This window comes from Sebastes umbrosus, chromosome 4 (genome assembly GCF_015220745.1).
Source record: "Sebastes umbrosus isolate fSebUmb1 chromosome 4, fSebUmb1.pri, whole genome shotgun sequence".
In the NCBI taxonomy this organism is placed as follows: domain Eukaryota; kingdom Metazoa; phylum Chordata; class Actinopteri; order Perciformes; family Sebastidae; genus Sebastes; species Sebastes umbrosus.
Genome location: NC_051272.1, coordinates 34961496 through 34980241, shown reverse-complemented (window position 1 = coordinate 34980241; position 18746 = coordinate 34961496). Strand labels below are relative to the sequence as shown.

General features: G+C 46.5%; 1 protein-coding gene across 1 annotated transcript; it reads left to right on the top strand.

Moving 5' to 3' along the window:
* Positions 1-3959: 3959 nt before the first annotated feature.
* Positions 3960-7743, top strand: LOC119487628 (muellerian-inhibiting factor-like). Its single transcript, XM_037768669.1, is given in 8 exon segments — positions 3960-4366; positions 4733-4996; positions 5078-5247; positions 5357-5468; positions 6286-6385; positions 6472-6868; positions 6871-6899; positions 7013-7743. Coding segments are annotated over 8 exon segments (1596 nt in total). The 5' UTR covers positions 3960-4254; the 3' UTR covers positions 7425-7743.
* Positions 7744-18746: the final 11003 nt, after the last annotated feature.

The following is an 18746-nucleotide window of genomic DNA, read 5'->3' as shown; positions in this document are numbered from 1 at the left end:
GGTATTATTATTATTTTTCTGCTGCGAGATCGCATTTTTGAGGCCTTTCCCATCCCCAAAAACTCACGAAAATTGGAACATGCGTCGGGAGTGGCGAAAATTGCAATGTTCTGTAGTGTTTCGTCGCCAGCTGGCTCCATAGCGCCCCCTAGCGCGTTGAAATCGTAACTTTGTCAAAGTTCATCCGATACTCATGAAATTTGGTATGCATATCCCACTCATCATTTGAAACATATTACAAATTGGGTTTCATTAGCTCCGCCCACCCGGAAGTCGGCCATATTGGATTTCATGTCACTTTTAGCGTTTTATACGCCGCGTACTTTAACGAACTCCTCCTACAGATTTGATCAGATCGAGTTTAAATTTGGTCAGGACCATCTTAAGACCTTGAAGATGAAAAGTTATTAAAATGGTGAGTATTCACTTAACGACCGGACCGTAGCGTGGCGGCCATTTTGAGCCATTCGCCATGAAACAGGCAGTTATTGTAACTCGACTGTACATAGTCCGATCTGCCCCAAATCTCTCAGGTATGATGGTGCTCCAGTACTGATGACATGTATATGAAAAATTATACTCATAGCCCCGCCCCAAGACGTTAGCCCCGCCCCCTTTCATAACTCATGAACCGTTTGTCGTAGAGTCTTGCGGGAGGTGTCATATCACTCAGCAGAGAGTGCCTTTTTAATTGGTGAAGGTTATCCCCGCCCCCTACACATTAGCCACGCCCCCTTTCATAACTCGTGATCCGTTTGTCGTAGAGTCTTGTGGGATGTGTCATATCACTCAGCAGAGAGTGCCTGTTTCATTGGTAAATGTTATGCCCGCCCCCTACACATTAGCCATGCCCCCTTTCATAACTCATGAACCGTTTGTCGTAGAGTCTTGTGGGATGTGTCATATCACTCAGCAGAGAGTGGGTTAACCCTAACTCAACTGTGCATAGTTCGATCTGCCCCAAATTTCTCAGGTATGATAAGGGTCCAGTCCTGATTATATGTAAATGCAAAAATATAGTCATAGCCCCGCCCCCCTTTCATAACTCATGAACCGTTTGTCGTAGAGTCTTGTGGGAGGTGTCATATCACTCAACAGTGAGTGCCTGTTTCATTGGTGAAGGTTATCCCCGCCCCCTACACATTAGCCCCGCCCCCTTTCATAACTCATTATCCGTTTGTCGTAGAGTCTTGTGGGAGGTGTCATATCACTCAGCAGAGAGTGCCTGTTTCATTGGTGAATGTTATGCCCGCCCCTTCACATTAGCCCCGCCCCCTTTCATAACTCATGATCCGTTTGTAGTAGAGTCTTGTGGGAGGTGTCATATCACTCAGCAGAGAGTGCCTGTTTCATTGGTGAATGTTATGCCCGCCCCCTACACATTAGCCCCGCCCCCTTTCATAACTCATGATCCGTTTGTAGTAGAGTCTTGTGGGAGGTGTCATATCACTCAGCAGAGAGTGCCTGTTTCATTGGTGAATGTTATGCCCGCCTCCTACACATTAGCCCCGCCCCCTTTCATAACTCATGATCCGTTTGTAGTAGAGTCTTGTGGGAGGTGTCATATCACTCAGCAGAGAGTGCCTGTTTCATTGGTTAATGTTATGCCCGCCCCCTACACATTAGCCCCGCCCCCTTTCATAACTCATGATCCGTTTGTAGTAGAGTCTTGTGGGAGGTGTCATATCGCTCAGCAGAGAGTGCCTGTCGTAGAGCCTTGCGGCAGGCGTCGTGGCGCTCGTCAGAGTTTCGGTTTCACGGTGCCCGGCCGCGTCGGTCGGCGTCCCGCCAGCATCCCCGACGCGCAAGGGGCGAGGGCTCGTTCATCGCTGCTCGCAGCTTTAATTGTTATTATAATTTTTCTGCCCGGAGATCGCCTTTTTGGAACCTTTCCCATCCCCAAAAACTCACCAAAAGTGGAATATGCATCAGAAGTGGCGCGAACTCCAATGTTCTGGAGTGACCCGGCTCGGGTGTCTCCAGGGGGTGAGATAGCGCCCCCTAATGTAGGCAGTTTTTCAGAGAAAGTTTCTTCGATCTTCACGAAATTCATGTATGTCATAACTCACGCCCTCATACCTGGATTAAATATTTTTGAGATTTTTTCGGCGAACAGGAAGTCAGTCATGTTGGACTTCCTGCGTGATTTTAAAATATACGAACACATGTTTGAAGACTTTGCACAAAAAATTATGAAACTTTACACGCACATCCAAACTCGTAATTACTTTATTTTAGTGGTGAAATTTTTCTTGGGCGTGGCATGTTGGCTCTCTAGCGCCCCCTTATGTCTTTTAGATATGGAACATACCTTGAGTTACTCGAAAACTCATGAAACTTGGCAAAACGATGAACACCCATAAACTTTACGTGAATGTAAAGCGATTGGGCTTTGCATGTTTAGCCGGCTCCATAGCGCCCCCTAACGCGTTAAAATCGTAACTTTGCCAAAGTTGATCCGATATTGATGAAATTTGGTATGCATATCCCACTCATCATTTGAAACATATTCCTCATTGGGTTTTATTAGCTCCGCCCACCCAGAAGTCGGCCATATTGGATTTCATGTCATTTTTAGCGTTTTATAGGCCGCGTACTTTAACAAACTCCTCCTACAGATTTAATCAGATCGAGTTGAAATTTGGTCAGGACCATCTTAAGACCTTGAGGATGAAAAGTTATCAAAATGGTGAGTTTTCACTTAACGACCTGACCGTGGCGTGGCGGCCATTTTGAGCCATTCGCCATGAAATGGAAAAATTGATATCCGCGCTCCGGTTTCACCTACAAGTACAAAATTTGGTAGACATATGTAAGATGTGGAGAGAAACAAAAAAGCCTCTTGGAGGTATGTCCAAAACTCAACAGGAAGTCAGCCATATTGAATTTTATGTGCGATTTTGCCAATTTTTCGCCCATTTCTGGGGTTTTTTGTAGGCCGCGTACTTTAACGAACTCCTCCTGCAGATTTAATAAGATCGATTTGAAATTTGGTCAGGACCATCTTAAGACCTTGAGGATGAAAAGTTATCAAAATGGTGAGTTTTCACTTAACGACCTGTTCTGCCCCTTCGGGGCTTGAACCCTAATAATAACAAACTGGCACAAACTCATTAGGGTTGTAGCCCCGTAGGGGCTACAACCCTAATGAGTGTTTGAGTTGCACCAGATTATGTTTTTTATTGAAATGCTGTTGAATGCAGGCCCCGATTCCCACAGTATAGAAACGCAGAAACAACCTCACATTGCTGTCTGCAAGAACATCCGGATGATGTACCTGCCAAGAAATGTTCCAATAATACCGTGTTGTATCGAATCACCGTTTTTCCCCTGAGAGCAGATAAAATGTACACATTCATTGGGATAATCAACCCCATTGGTCTAGGCAGGGAGGCTTGGTGTGTGTCCACAACAAACAAAGCTGACTTTTATTTGCCTTTCCTTCTCTTGCGTCATCTGAATTTAATCTGCTTTCTTTAGGTAAAAAAAAAAAAGAACACATTTCAGAATCCACAGTCTCACCGGGCTTTCCATTAACTACAATGTAACCTATTGTTTTTCTAAGTATTATTAGGGAACGCAGAAACAACCTCACATTGCTGTCTGCAAGAACATCCGGATGATGTACCTGCCAAGAAATGTTCCAACAATACCGTGTTGGTAACATGTTGCAGTCGTCAGAGAATAATGAACCGTTCTTGTCATTCCTCACTGAAGATTTGTGATGTACAAGAATGAGCCTTGGCGTTACCTCTTGGGATACACGGCTACTAAACAGCACCGAGACCTTGACTGTCTGCAAAACAAGACTGCAGCTGTGAGAGTCGTGATGGGAGTGGCGGCTCTTTGAAGGGAATCAGATCTCATGTCTACGCTCCTTTCTGGGAACCGGACTCGGATCACTGTTTTTCCCCTGAGAGCAGATAAAATGTACACATTCATTAGGATAATCAACCCCATTGGTCTAGACAGGGAGGCTTAGTGTGTGTCCACAACAAACAAAGCTGCCTTTTATTTGCCTTTCCTTCTCTTGCGTCATCTGACTTTAATCTGCTTTCTTTAGGTAAAAAAAAAAAAAGAACACATTTCAGAATCCAAGGTCTCACCGGGCTTTCCATTAACTACAATGTAACCTATTGTTTTTCTAAGTATTATTAGGGAACGCAGAAACAACCTTCCTCGGGAGCTTGACCCATTCAAAACAAGCGACTGAGAGAGGTCTGACCACACAGGCACACACACAGGCAGTGAAGTATGTTGTTTTTGGACATCTTCTGCTGCGGATCATTGATGCTCTGCTGCACCAGGATCTGTGTGGCCCTGCAGGACTCACAGCTGATCCCGGCCCACGACCCCTCAGTGACAGGTCAGACTCTGCACAAATGAAACCTCTGAACATTTCATGCATTAATATTCATGCAATTCTATATGCAAAGCCTTTATTTGATGTTGTTTTGCTCTTTTTTATCTTGTCAATGAGTGTCTTTTGGATTGCATGTGGTTCCTGCTTCAAGCTTTCCCTTACCAAAATGAATTGTTTTGATATGAATTTACTTCAATTCATCAAGTTTTTGGATTATCCATTGACCATAGAGGCATGCAAGAACAACACATTTTGTTATTTTTTTTAATCTCATCACAAATCAGCAAGTCAAATAGCAAAAGGAGCAAGTCTCTTTATGTAATACATAAATCATTTTATTTAAATTTGTTGTTTTTGTTTTAAATGCAGAGCACACCTTCCCATCAACAGAGACCTCATCAGCCTCCACAGTCTCTCGTCACGGCCCTCAACATGCTCCGTGCTTTGTGGATGACATATTCGCAGCATTGCGTGAAGCTGTTGGGAGCGACGGCGAGCTCACAAACCGCAGTTTGACTCAGTTTGGAATCTGCACCGTGTCTGGCAGCTCATCAGCCTCAGTCTTATCACAGCTCGCTAAGGAAACAAGCAGAAACCAGAGGAGTGGACTGGAGGTTCTGCATCCAACTGGAGGTATCAGAGCTGTCTGATTGCAATACATTATTGTTTGATTGTTTGTTTTTATCTTACAGTATGTCTTGTTTTCTCCATCAGTGCTCTTGACAGAGGAAGATGATGGAGGAACACCTATGTTGACCTTTGCACTCCCACAGTCGCCTTTGCTCAAGCTGAAGCCTGTGCTGCTCTTGGCATTTGAAAGCCCCCTCAGGGCAGGAAACATAGACGTCATTTTCACTAGTCAGTCGCTGCATCCTAACACACAGGTAAAGAAAGGCGTTGTGTTGAATAATGCATGAATGAAAAGATCCTAAATCTGTTTATATGATTTCATTGCTGATATTACTATTGTTTTTCTGTTGTGGTCTTTTCTAGACTGTGTGCATCTCAGGAGAAACGCACTACATAATGCTGACAGGAAAAGCATCAGAGGGCGACGTTCACTGGAAATGGAGGATTTCTGTTGAGACCAAAACCCCTGATATGAGTAAGATTTGACACGAGTAAGATATAAAGCGCCGCCGCTATGCACACATGTATCACATGCTGTGATTAGGGCACCAAGTGCCGGAGGGCCATAACTCTGCCGTTTGCCACTGAGGTGTGGTGGACCTCGCGGTAAAGACAGCTCTACTTTGGAGCAATATTTACCCTCTTTCCCAGTAAGCTAGCATGACATGTTTGGCATCAACGGATTCATCGCAACCTCAAGATTCATATGATACAACTGTATGTCCACCTGAAACCCGCAACAGCCTTCAAAAGACAGTAATGTTAATGCCAGTCAGATGATCCACCATCATTTTCATAGGGTTAAAAGTAGTAAACCAAGAACTGAGGAGGAGAATAATTCCAATTTCATGATCATGGTGATCAATGAGACAGGCAGAGTCTTATTATAATATAACCTATGGTTCTATTTTTCACTTTTAGATGGTTAAATTATGTTAGAAATAGGCCTACCAGTGGGCTGCAGTTTATTTTTTGGCCTTTTCAAACATGACAATGTCATTTAAAAGATATATATCAGCTGTCACTGGTGCATTCTGGTCAGATTTAATACTTTTTTTCTGGTCTTATAATCAAGGTCAATATGGTAGCTTTATTATAAGCAGGTTAAGAGGCTACACATCCTGTATGCACAAAAATAACACTGAGAACCTCCCGGCAGGGCGCGCTTTGCAAAGAGAGGTGGAGGGGCACCAGCTAAAATCTTGCCTAGGGCACCAAATAGGTCAGGGCTGACAATGAAGATAGAATTTCTTGTTTCGTGTGCACTCTTCTCACATTTCCTCTCTTTGCAGACCAAAACCTAAAAGATATCCTTGTTGGCGGAAAAACAGGAAGTAACATCAGCATGATTCCACTTCTGCTTTTCTCTGGAGGAACAGGAACTGATATAAGGTGGTCTTGGCTTTCATGTTCCCTATTGAAATATAACTATTGACTATTGTGTTGTTCAGCAGCATTTTATTTACTCTCTTTCTCAGACATACACACACTTCAGGTCCATCCCCTGCCTCTACACAGAGCTCCTTCCTCTGTGAGCTGAAGCGGTTCCTGGGTGATGTCCTGCCTCAGGACCGCCCCGAGTCCCCTCGACTCCAGCTGGACTCCTCACCGTCCCTTCCTCCCCTCACACTAGGCTTATCCTCCAGCGACACCCTGCTGGCAGGACTCATCAACTCCTCTTCCCCCACCATCTTCTCCTTCCCTAGCCAGTTCTCCATGTTTCAGGTGCATCGTGGAGAACTGGCATTGTCTCCTACACTGCTGGAGGAGCTCAAGCAGAGGATGGAGCAGACTGGGATGCATATAATGGAGGTAATACGGGAGGAGGAGGTGGGTCACAGAGCCACGGAGAGGCTGGGAAGGCTCAAAGAACTCAGTGCGTTTCCGAAGACGGGACCGGCAGCAGGTGATGTGTACAAGGAAACTCCTCCAGCAGTTGTTCGCATTATAAATCAGCCCATCTGACATAAATTTAGATTTCTATTCCCACTTTTTAACTGATACTTGTGTTACCTCTAGAACAGGAGAGAGCCAGTACCGTGCGTTTCTTCTGCTGAAGGCCCTGCAGACGGTGGCCCGCGTGTACGAGGTGCAGAGAGGACTGCGGGCCACCAGATCTGGCCCCATCACCTCACTAAGGGGCAACATATGTGGGCTGAAGAGCCTCACCGTGTCCCTAGAAAAACGCCTCGGGCTCCCAAACACTGTCAACATCAACAACTGCCACGGCTCTTGTGCTTTCCCAATGACTAACGCCAACATCCACACCGTCCTGCTCAACTCCCACATTGAGAGCGAGAGCGTGGACGAGCGGGCGCCATGTTGCGTGCCTGTGGCCTACGAAGCCCTGGAGGTGGTGGACTTGAACGAACACGGGACTTACCTCTCCATTAAACCAAACGTGGTGGCGAGGCAGTGCGGATGCCGCTAAAGCTGTTTTCTTCCTAGCGTGTAGTTGTGACACAAAAGACGTTTTTACATATTTAACTGACCATAGCGTATTTGACACTTTTAAGTGTCAAACACGTTAGGTGTTAAAAACGTATTCCAAAATAAGTGTTACAAATTCCAGTTATCATTGAAATATTGTTCTAAAATTGTTAATAACTTGATGACTGATTATAAGATTGTGTTACAATGTGGTGGTTAATGACATTTCTAAATTAGTGATACTAAAAGGTCCTGTTCTCTACAATATAACGACAAAAATGGATTAATAAATGTAACATTATTTTATTAAATGCAAAGTATATTGAATACTGTTTGTGTTCTTTATTCAGAAAGCTGCGAGCAGCGATGAACGGGCCCTCGCCCCTGCGGGCACGTCTGGGGAACACGCACGTCGGGGTACCCGCTGTCGTGGCACGTATATGTCTTCAGGCCTGGACTATTATGAAGTAGGTCCATTTGGGGGCAGATTTGACCAAGTACCGTCGAGTTACAACAGTTTGTCATTTAATGGCGAATCATGTAAATTCTCCGCCACGCCACGTCAACACCATTTCATGAAAACGCACGATTTGAGGAACTTTTCATCATGAAGGTCTCAAGACTGTACTGACCAAGTTTGAAGTTGATCGGGATAAATCTGTAGGAGAAGTTTGTAAAAGTATGCATAAAATACATAAATTACATGAAAAACACAGAATTCAAGATGGCCGACTTCCGGGTGGGCGGAGCTAATGAAACCCAACTATGAGCCAATATTGCCATTTAGATGTCCTCAGGCCTGAACTCTTATGAAGTATGTCAAATTGGGGGCAGATTTGACCAAGTACCGTCGAGTTACAACAGTTTGTCATTTAATGGCGAATCATGTAAATTCTCCGCCACGCCACGTCAACACCGTTTCATGAAAACTCACGATTTGAGGAACTTTTCATTATAAAGGTCTCAAGACTGTACTGACCAAATTTGAAGTTGATCGGGATAAATCTCTAGGAGGAGTTCGTAACAGTATGCATAAAATACATAAATTACATGAAAAACACAAAATTCAAGATGGCCGACTTCCGGGTGGGCGGAGCTAATAAAACCCAATGAGGAATTTGTTTGAAATAATGAGCGGGATATGCATACAAAATATCATGAATATAGGAACAATTTTGACCAAACTACGGCCTTCCACGTGTTAGGGGGCGCTAGAGAGCCCGCTAAACACACTGAACCTAATGCCTGTACATTTACATAAAGTTCACAGGTGTCCATCATATTGCCAACTTTCATGAGTTTTCGAGTCTCCAGGGGGCGAGATAGCGCCACCTAATGTAGGCAGTTTTTCAGAGAAAATTTCTTCGATCTTCACGAAATTCAAGTATGTCATTGCTCACATCCTCATACCTGGAGCCATGTTGTACTTCCTGCGTGATTTTAAAATTTACGAACACATGTTTGAGGACTTTAGGATGCACAAAAAATCATGAAACTTTACACGCACATCCAAACTCGTAATTACGTTGATTTAGTGGTGAAATTTTGCTTGGGCGTGGCATGTTGGCTCTCTAGCGCCCCCTTATGTCTTTTAGATTTTGAACATTGATACTCGAAAACTCATGAAAGTTGGCAAAATGATGGACACCTGTGAACTTTATGTAAATGTACAGCCATTAGGTTCAGTGTGTTTAGCGGGCTCTCTAGCGCCCCCTAACGCCTGCAAGGCCATAGTTTGGTCAAAGTTGATCCGATATTCATGAAATTTGGTATGCACATCCCACTCATTATTAGAAACATATTCCTCATTGGGTTTCATTAGCTCCGCCCACCCGGAAGTCGGCCATCTTGGAATATGTGCGTTTTTCATGTATTTTATGCATACTTTTACGAACTCCTCCTAGAGGGTTTATCGGATTCGCGTCAAATTTGGGTGGGATAACCCCCTCACTACTGTGATGCTAAATTGTGAAGGAATTTTTGATCGCTCGAACGGTGATGTCATACGTCATGTGCGAAGACTCCATTTTGTCACTTTTTAGGTATGGAACTTTGTGATACTCCTCCTAGAGGATTCAAGAGATCCATCTCAAAGTCGGGCAACCGAATCTCAACACCTTTAGGATGCTAAATTGCAAAGCTTTTGTGTTTTCGTGAAACGGCGTTCTTGTGGCGGCGCGTTGAATTTTGATTGTTCGCCATGACACAAGAGGCTGTTGCTTCTTGACTTTACATAGACTGAGCTGCCTCAAACTTCTCAAGCTGAATAAGAGACCGGGCCTGAAGACATATATGTGCCATTATGAGTGAAAGTCATAGCGCCCCCTATAGGAAACAGGAAATTGTTGTAAATTGATTATACATTGTCCGATCTGCCCCAAATTTGGTAGGCACATCCTGCTCATTATTCCAGGCATATTCCTGATTGGGTTTCATTAGCTCCCCCCATCTGGAAGTCGGCCATATTGAATTTTGTGTTTTTCATGTAATTTATGTATACTTTTACGAACTACTCCTAGATAGTTCATCAGAGTCGCGTGAAATTTGGGTGGTATAATCCTAAATCTACTTTGATGCTAAATTGCGAAGGAATTTCTGATCGCTCGAACGGTGATGTCGTACGTGAATTTTGATTGTTCGCCATGACACAAGAGGCTGTTGCTACTTGACTTTACATGGACTGAGCTGCCCCAAACTTCACAAGCTGGATAATAGTCCAGGCCTGAAGACATTTTTGTGACATTATGAGTTAAAGTCATAGCGCCCCCTACAGGAAACAGGAAGTTGCCGTAAATTGACTATACATTGTCCAATCTTCCCCAAATTTGACATGTTTTATAAGAGTACAGCCCTGAATACATATACATGCCATTATGAGTGATAGTCATAGCGCCACCTACTGGCAACAGGAAATGGTTGTATACTGCCAGCCACCCTCATAGAAGTGCTTTAAAGGACGCCCCACATGTTCTAAACAGTTCATTTCCAGCGCCACATGCTCCAAGCAGAAAATTCACTCTAACTGTTGCGTGCAGTTTCCGACTTTCACAGGAATGCACGACAGCGGGTATCCCGACGTGCGCGTTCCCCAGACGTGCCCGCGGGGGCGAGGGCCCGTTCATCGCTGCTTGCAACTTTAATTAGGGGCCGGGCACGAAAGTGCCAGGACCTCAACGGTGTCCTGGCACGAAAGTGCAAGGAAACCTATTGTTTTTCTAAGGATTATTAGGGCCGAGCACGAAAGTGCCAGGACCCCAACGGTGTCCTGGCACGAAAGTGCAAGGAAACCTATTGTTTTTCTAAGGATTATTAGGGCCGAGCACGAAAGTGCCAGGACCCCAACAGTGTCCTGGCACGAAAGTGCAAGGAAACCTATTGTTTTTCTAAAGATTATTATTATTTTTCCGCCGGGAGATCGCGTTTTTGAGGCCTTTCCCATCCCCAAAAACTCACCAAAAGTGGAATATGCGTCAGAAGTGGCGCGAAATTCAATGTTCTGGAGTGACCCGGCTCGGGTGTGTCCAGGGGGCGAGATAGCGCCCCCTAATGTAGGCAGTTTTTCAGAGAAATAATAAGCTAAAGCTGAACTTAAATAAGAAACGACACTAAACCGTCAGGCTTAAGAAGAAGCAGTCTGTCTCACAGAGGTCAGCACAATCTGAAAGCTGTCCTCCTATTATTGGCAGGCAGAGACAGAGAGGTCACAGTCACAATATTGAAATGTTTGCCTTGAGGCAGTGAAGTGTAATGAAAGTCCTCGTCAGGTGGGAGAGTTCCCACATCAACACCTGTCACTGCTCCCGCTGAGCCGCCTGATGAAAAACATCCAGCGCCGGTAAACAGCCTCCTCGTTCATTTACAACGAGGCCACGGCGTCGGCAGAGCGGGGTGACGATCCAAAGGGAGGAAAATAAACTAAAATGTAAAATCAGCCAGTAAAGAAGTGGCCAATTTAATATGTGCACGTGTGCAGCCACAAGTGACACAACTACAGGTAGTACAGTAGGTCAACGCTGGAGCAGGAAGTAGATCTCTAAACTGTGATGGTCGTAGTGGAAACGTCATGGACGCTACTTTTTTCATTCCACTGTGGGAATTATTGACGGCACTATGTTTCACACTAGGATCAACATCGGACGATCCTTCGATTCATGGAGGGACCTTCGTTCGGTTTTAGGTATCAAACGAACACCTGCTGGACAGGTAAGCTGACTGTACTGCAAAGCATGTGAAATATATAGTGATGTTGTGGTTTTAGCTGTCAATCACGTTCAGTGTTGTGTGTGTCGCCTCACTGTTTTGGCGCGAGCAACAGGACGCTGACTGTTGTTGACTTTACAGCCACAAGTGTCACTCTTAACAAGCAATTTTGGATTCTTACATTGAGTCCCTTTAAAAGGACCACTGTGTAAGATGTGGCCATTTGGAAAAAAGCCAACTACTAACTAACAGAGTACGCAAAATTCAACTTATAATCTTCACGTGTGGCATCAGCCTGTAGTTTACGTTAGCCATCTGTGTGTTTACTCTGCCACTAACCGAGGCTGCACGGTCCGTGTACGCTTTGATAGTTTGTTTATTCGGTTAAATCAAAAAATGGCAATAACGAGACAATGACCTGCACCTTCGTCTCGTCCTATCCGTGTCCTCCCAGCTTCCAGGAGACCACCACGCCGGGAGGAGAGCGTGCAGCAGCACCAGGGGACGGACTGAAACCAGCCAGCACAAACCCCAGCGCCAGGAGTCACAGCGGGCTGGTGGAGCGCTGGGTCTAGGGTGTCCTTCCAGTAGAGAAAACATAATGAAGTGCCCTTTAGGGTGTCCTTCCAGTAGAGAAAACGTATTGAAGTGCCCTCTAGGGTGGCCTTCTAGTAGAGAAAATGCAATGAAGTGCCCTCTAGGATGGCCTTCCAGTAGAGAAAACGTTATGAAGTGCCCTCTAGGTAGGCCTTAAAATTGAGAAAACATGATGTAGTGCCGTAGAGACTGCCTGTCGCGGGGTTCTATGTCAAAACTCCGTGCAACATGAAAAACACTGGCGTAGTCGGAACACGTTGTATTAATCCCTTTTTATTATGCCGGCCTCCCAAAGTGCAATCATTGCTTACTATTTACAAAAAGTGAAAAATAGAAAATAAGCTATGTACAAAATATCAAATAGTACTGAAAATCGAGTTCCTCAATAACTCCATGATTTCTTTCAGAATAGGCAAAAACAATCCAAAAATACAATCTATATTTTACCTTCCTGAGTGTGACCTTCTCTGTCAACACTTCAAGATCAGACTCAGCTCAGCTGGCCAAGATGACCCCCTTTTAAACCAATAGCCCCTCCCCTGGGCGTATTCCTTACACAGAAAAATAACAATTAACATTATTTTTCATCATAGAAGATATTTATAGTCCCTTTAACCTAGGCATATTTTACATTTAAATGATATACCTCTGTCTAAACATTCCCCCCCAACCAAAACAAGTTAATTTGCAACATAATCACAATTCCAAATAATAAACATATTTAAACTGATCACATGATCTCAAAAACGCGCGAGGGCACCCTTTATAACGGGGGGATTTGTTACGGCCCTGTTTGCTCGTCAATCCCATGAATGGGACATGACAGGATGGACACGCAGCGTTTCAGCAACTGGTGAGTGAGAATAATGTTTGTGTAAATATATGCATATAGGAAAAAGCAGAACAATCAAGTGTGCACCTTTGGTCGCACTACTGATAAACAGTTTAGGGGAGAGGGATATGTCGCGATGTGTTTTAACTACGGAGTGAATCAGGAAGGGAGCGGAGAAATGTTTGGCGTGTGTGTGTGTGTGTGTGTGTGTGTGTGTGTGTGTGTGCCTGCGGCGCAGCGGAGAAATGTTGGTGTGTGTGGCCTGAGGTGATGTGTGTGCGCTGCCCACAGTCAGTGACGGCTACTCCGTCACATCATCCCCCTCCTCCTGGAGGTTGGCGATGTGCGGCAACCTGGAAAGGTAATCTGCCACCACATTGGCCTTGCCGGATCGATGTCGGATGGAGAACTTGAAGGGCTGCAGTGAGAGGTACCATCGAGTCAGGCGGCTGTTGTGATCCTTCATGGTGTTTATCCAGGTGAGAGCCCGATGGTCAGTTTCCAGGTCAAACTCTCGTCCAAGCAAGTAGTAACGTAGGCTATCCAGTGCCCACTTGATGGCCAGACCCTCTTTTTCCACAGTGGAATACCTGGTCTCACGTGGCTGCATCTTGCAGCTGAGGTACAAAATCGGGTGTTCGTCCCCAGGGTCCCCTTGGGCCAGGATTGCTCCAAGGCCGACTGCCAATGCGTCCACCTGTACCAGAAATCTTTTGTTGAAGTCTGGACTCTTGAGGACGGGAGAAGAACACAGGTGTTTTTTCAAGGTGCTGAAGGCTGTTTCACAGTCATCTGACCAAGTTACCGGGTTCCTGTGTTCGTTGCGGGTCAAAGCTGTGAGTGGGGCTGCAATGGTCGCGAACTGTGGCACGAATCGCCTGTACCACCCAATCAATCCCAGGAAGGACCGTACCTCCTTCTTGGTCCGTGGTCGAGGGCAGTTCTGGATAGCTTCCACCTTATCCACTTGTGGCCGTACCTCCCCTCGTCCCAACTGGTAACCAAGGTACCGTGTCTCCTCTCGCGCCCACTCACACTTGGAAAGGTTGAGTGTCAGCCCAGCCTTCTGGATCCTTCCCAGAACAAGCGATAGATGTTGGACATGCTCTACCCAGGTGTTGCTGAAGATCACCACATCATCCAGGTATGCAGCGCTGCAGTTGTCACAACCCTGGAGTACTCTGTTCATCAGTCTCTGGAAGGTGGCTGGTGCTCCGTGTAGTCCAAATGGCATCACTGTAAACTGGTAGAGTCCAGCTGGGGTTCGGAACGCCGTGTAGGGTCTGCTTGTCTCCTCCAGTGGCACCTGCCAATATCCCTTGCAGAGATCAAGGGTGGTGATGTACTTTGCAGCTCCGATCTTCTCCAGCAAGTCCTCGATTCTTGGCATGGGATAGGCGTCAAACTCTGAGATGGCATTGATCTTCCTGAAATCAATGCATATTCGGAGGGAGCCATCATTCTTGAAGACGATGACCACCGGACTACACCACTCTGAGTTGGATGGTTCAATCACTCCAAGTTTCAACATCTCCTCCACCTCCTGCTGCAGTTTTCCCACCAGCTGCTGCGGAATACGGTAGGGACGTTGACGAATTGGTCGTCCATCTTTGAGGCGAATGACATGCTCCACTAGCGTTGTCTTCCCTGGGCTGGCAGCAAATAAGGACGGAGTCATCTTGAAGACCTGGAGGAGCCGTGCAACTTGTCCTGGTTCAAGATGTGCCAACACAGGAGCAGCTGGTGTAGTAAGGGTCTCCAGTCCCATCTCCACCTCTTCTTCACTGTCGACCTTCCTTGCCATCAGAACCTCCCCTGGTACCTGGATCAACCGGTCCTTCCACTCTTTCAAGAGATTCACATGGTAGGTCTGCTTGGGTTTCTTCTTGTCTGGGTGATGGACCTCGTAAGTGACCGGACCCATTTTTCGGGTGATGAGGTACGGCCCTTGCCATTTTGCTAGGAGCTTGCTGTTGGATGAAGGGAGAAGCAGCAAAACTTTTTGGCCAGGCTGGAACTCACGGCGCCGGGCCTGTTGGTCATACCAGGTCTTTTGGCTTTTCTGGGCCTCCCGCAGGTTAACCTCTGCCTCCTCCTGGTACCTTGCCAGCCGATCCCTCATCTCCAGCACAAACTGCACCACCCCTCTGTCGTCTTGCGAGGTGGAAGGTGTCTCCCAGCCTTTGCGGAGCAGATCCAAGGGTCCCTGTACCTCCCAGCCATAAAGCAGCTCGAATGGGGAGAAACCAGTTGATGCCTGGGGAACTTCACGATAGGCGAAGAGCAGGAATGGCAGCCAACGGTCCCAGTCCTTGCCAGTATCATCCACGAACTTCCGCAGCATATTCTTCAATGTCTGGTTGAACCTTTCAACCAGACCATCAGTCTGTGGGTGGTATGGCGTAGTTTTGATTGCTGAGATGCCCAGCTGCTTTTGGAAGAGCTGCATCAACCTGGAGGTGAAGTTTGTTCCCTGATCCGTCAGGATCTCATCAGGTATTCCCACTCTGGAGAACAGTTGCACCAACGCACGCAGCACAGCAGGAGCGGTGATCGTGCGCAGGGGAAAAGCCTCTGGGAAACGAGTAGCATAGTCACACACCACCAATATGTACTGATGTCCACCACTGCTTTTCACCAACGGGCCCACAATATCCATGGCAATCCTGCGGAATGGAGTGGAGATAACAGGTAGTGGCTGCAGAAAAGCTCAGTCAGACTTGCGGGCAATGCATGTTTTTTGACATGTTGGGCATGTGGCACAATATTTCTGAATGTCTGTGTACATGGAGGGCCAATAAAAGCGTGAACTGATGCGCAGATATGTTTTGTGGCGGCCAAGGTGTCCAGACCATGGGAGTGTGTGTGCTAGGTGCATGACGAGTGACCTACAGTTAGCAGGAACTACTAGGCGTTTATGGTCATTATCAACGGTGTACAACACATCCTTTTCCACAATAAACCTTTCCCTTCCCACACAATCTCCCTTTGCTGCCTCCCCCACCTTAGCAAACAAATGTTTCAAAGTTGTATCCCCCCTCTGTAGCACAGAAATATCATCAGGTACTGCCCACATTTCATTTGACAGTGTACTCTTTGTTTTGGGCTCTGCTGACTTCAGCTGCTTCTCAAAGCGGCGTTGGCGACGGGATTTTCTTGGGCCCTTGGTGCCACCATCGAACAGACTACTGTCAAAGTCTGGGAAAGGATGAGCACAAGGTTCCTCTTTTCTTAGCCCCTGAGTGCCACCCTCACACAGACCACGGTGAAGGTCTGGGAGCGGTTGGACCCCAGCTTTCGCCTGGGCACGAGTGATCACAGGACAAGAAACAGTGACATTGACTTCCCCCCTCTGCCCGGAGTCAGTTTCCACTGGCCTGTTCTCCCGCAGCAAGTCCAGAAGTACAGGTAAGTCCCAACCCAAGAGGGCAGCAACAGGTAACTTTGCAACCACCCCAACAGTCAACAAGTAAGACTGTTCATCAATGGTAACAGTTAATTCAGCTGTGGGATAAGGATGCTTATCCCCATGAACACATAGTATGTCCTCTTGTCTGCTGTAATCCACACTGTTTACAGGCACCAGATCCTGCCGCACCAGCGACATGAAGCTACCACTGTCCAAAAGAGCAGTAACCTGCTGGCCATTAACAGTCACAGTTTTGTAGCGTTGTAACCTCACTTCACTATCCTCCACCTCAGGCCGGGGAGCATAGCAAGCGCAGGTGAGTTTAGCTTTGCGTATGGGACACACAGAAGCTTTGTGCCCTGGCTGTTGACAATAAAAACAAACAAAGTCCTTACCGGGTCCTCGTTGGTTTAGGGCCGAGCTGAAGTTACCTGGTGGCTCCTGGCTAAACTCTCTCCTCGTAGGCCGGGGCTGGGGTAACTGAAGTGTAGGTCTGGGGGCTGCACTGTAGAAACGTGCAGCTGGTCCTCCTCTCCAAGCGTTGAGGTACTGTAGCGCCAGCTTGGCAGCGGAGAGTCCACCCTCTGGTTCATGCTCCTTCACCCAGGTCCTCACTTCAGGGGGGAGTATCCGGAGTAGCTGCTCCAGGATAATGGCCTCACCGACCTCCTCCTTGGTGTGCTGCTCTGGCCGAATCCAGCGTCGATAGAGACCCTTCAGGCGGTGGTAGGTCTCTGTGGGGGTTTCACCAGGTGGTACCACTGTGGACCGGAACCGCTGCCGATACGTCTCTGGAGAGATGTCAAACTTGGTCAACAGTGCTCCCTTCAGGTCGTTGTAGCAGTGGGCCCTCTCCTCATCCATCATGGTGTAGGCCTCCAATGCCTTCCCCGACAGCAGTGGAACGAGTCTGCATGCCCACTCATTCTCTGGCCATCTCCATGTTTTGGCAATACGCTCAAAACGTAACAAATAGTTCTCAATATCCTCCCCCATCTGAAACGGGGATAATTTGGGCTCGTTGTAATGTCTCCACCCTGGCCTTGGATGCTCAGGGCTGCTGTTATAGTCTATAGCTGCTGCTATAGGAGAGAACGTCTCTGTTGGTGCATGCCATTGCCCACGCTGGGGTACTGGCGTCGGCAGATCAATTCTTGGACTGTTTGCTGTCACCGTGCTTGGAGTAGGAGCAGCGTATCTCAGGCCTCGGATCTCTGCTAACAGGCCCTCCTCCCTCCTATTTTGTGCTGTCATAAATTCTCTCATCATTGTCAGTAGTTCTTCTCCTGGCCCCCCAGTTGATGATGGAGCTGCAGGTGCTATGAGATCTTCTCTGTACCTGCTCCCCTCCTCATCTTCCTCTGAGGACGACGTAGTATGATCCGTCTCCCCAGCCGGGTCCATGCTGGCGGCCGCGCCCTCCTCTGACTGCCCTTGCCGTTGGGAACGCAGTCCTGTGCGCTTCTGTGTGGTTATGTCCTTCCGACTAGCCATCCCCCTTCTGACACCATATGTCGCGGGGTTCTATGTCAAAACTCCGTGCAACATGAAAAACACTGGCGTAGTCGGAACACGTTGTATTAATCCCTTTTTATTATGCCGGCCTCCCAAAGTGCAATCATTGCTTACTATTTACAAAAAGTGAAAAATAGAAAATAAGCTATGTACAAAACATCAAATAGTACTGAAAATCGAGTTCCTCAATAACTCCATGATTTCTTTCAGAATAGGCAAAAACAATCCAAAAATACAATCTATATTTTACCTTCCTGAGTGTGACCTTCTCTGTCAACACTTCAAGATCAGACTCAGCTCAGCTGGCCAAGATGACCCCCTTTTAAACCAATAGCCCCTCCCCTGGGCGTATTCCTTACACAGAAAAATAACAATTAACATTATTTTTCATCATAGAAGATATTTATAGTCCCTTTAACCTAGGCATATTTTACATTTAAATGATATACCTCTGTCTAAACATTCCCCCCCAACCAAAACAAGTTAATTTGCAACATAATCACAATTCCAAATAATAAACATATTTAAACTGATCACATGATCTCAAAAACGCGCGAGGGCACCCTTTATAACGGGGGGATTTGTTACGGCCCTGTTTGCTCGTCAATCCCATGAATGGGACATGACAGGATGGACACGCAGCGTTTCAGCAACTGGTGAGTGAGAATAATGTTTGTGTAAATATATGCGTATAGGAAACAGCAGAACAATCAAGTGTGCACCTTTGGTCGCACTACTGATAAACAGTTTAGGGGAGAGGGATATGTCGC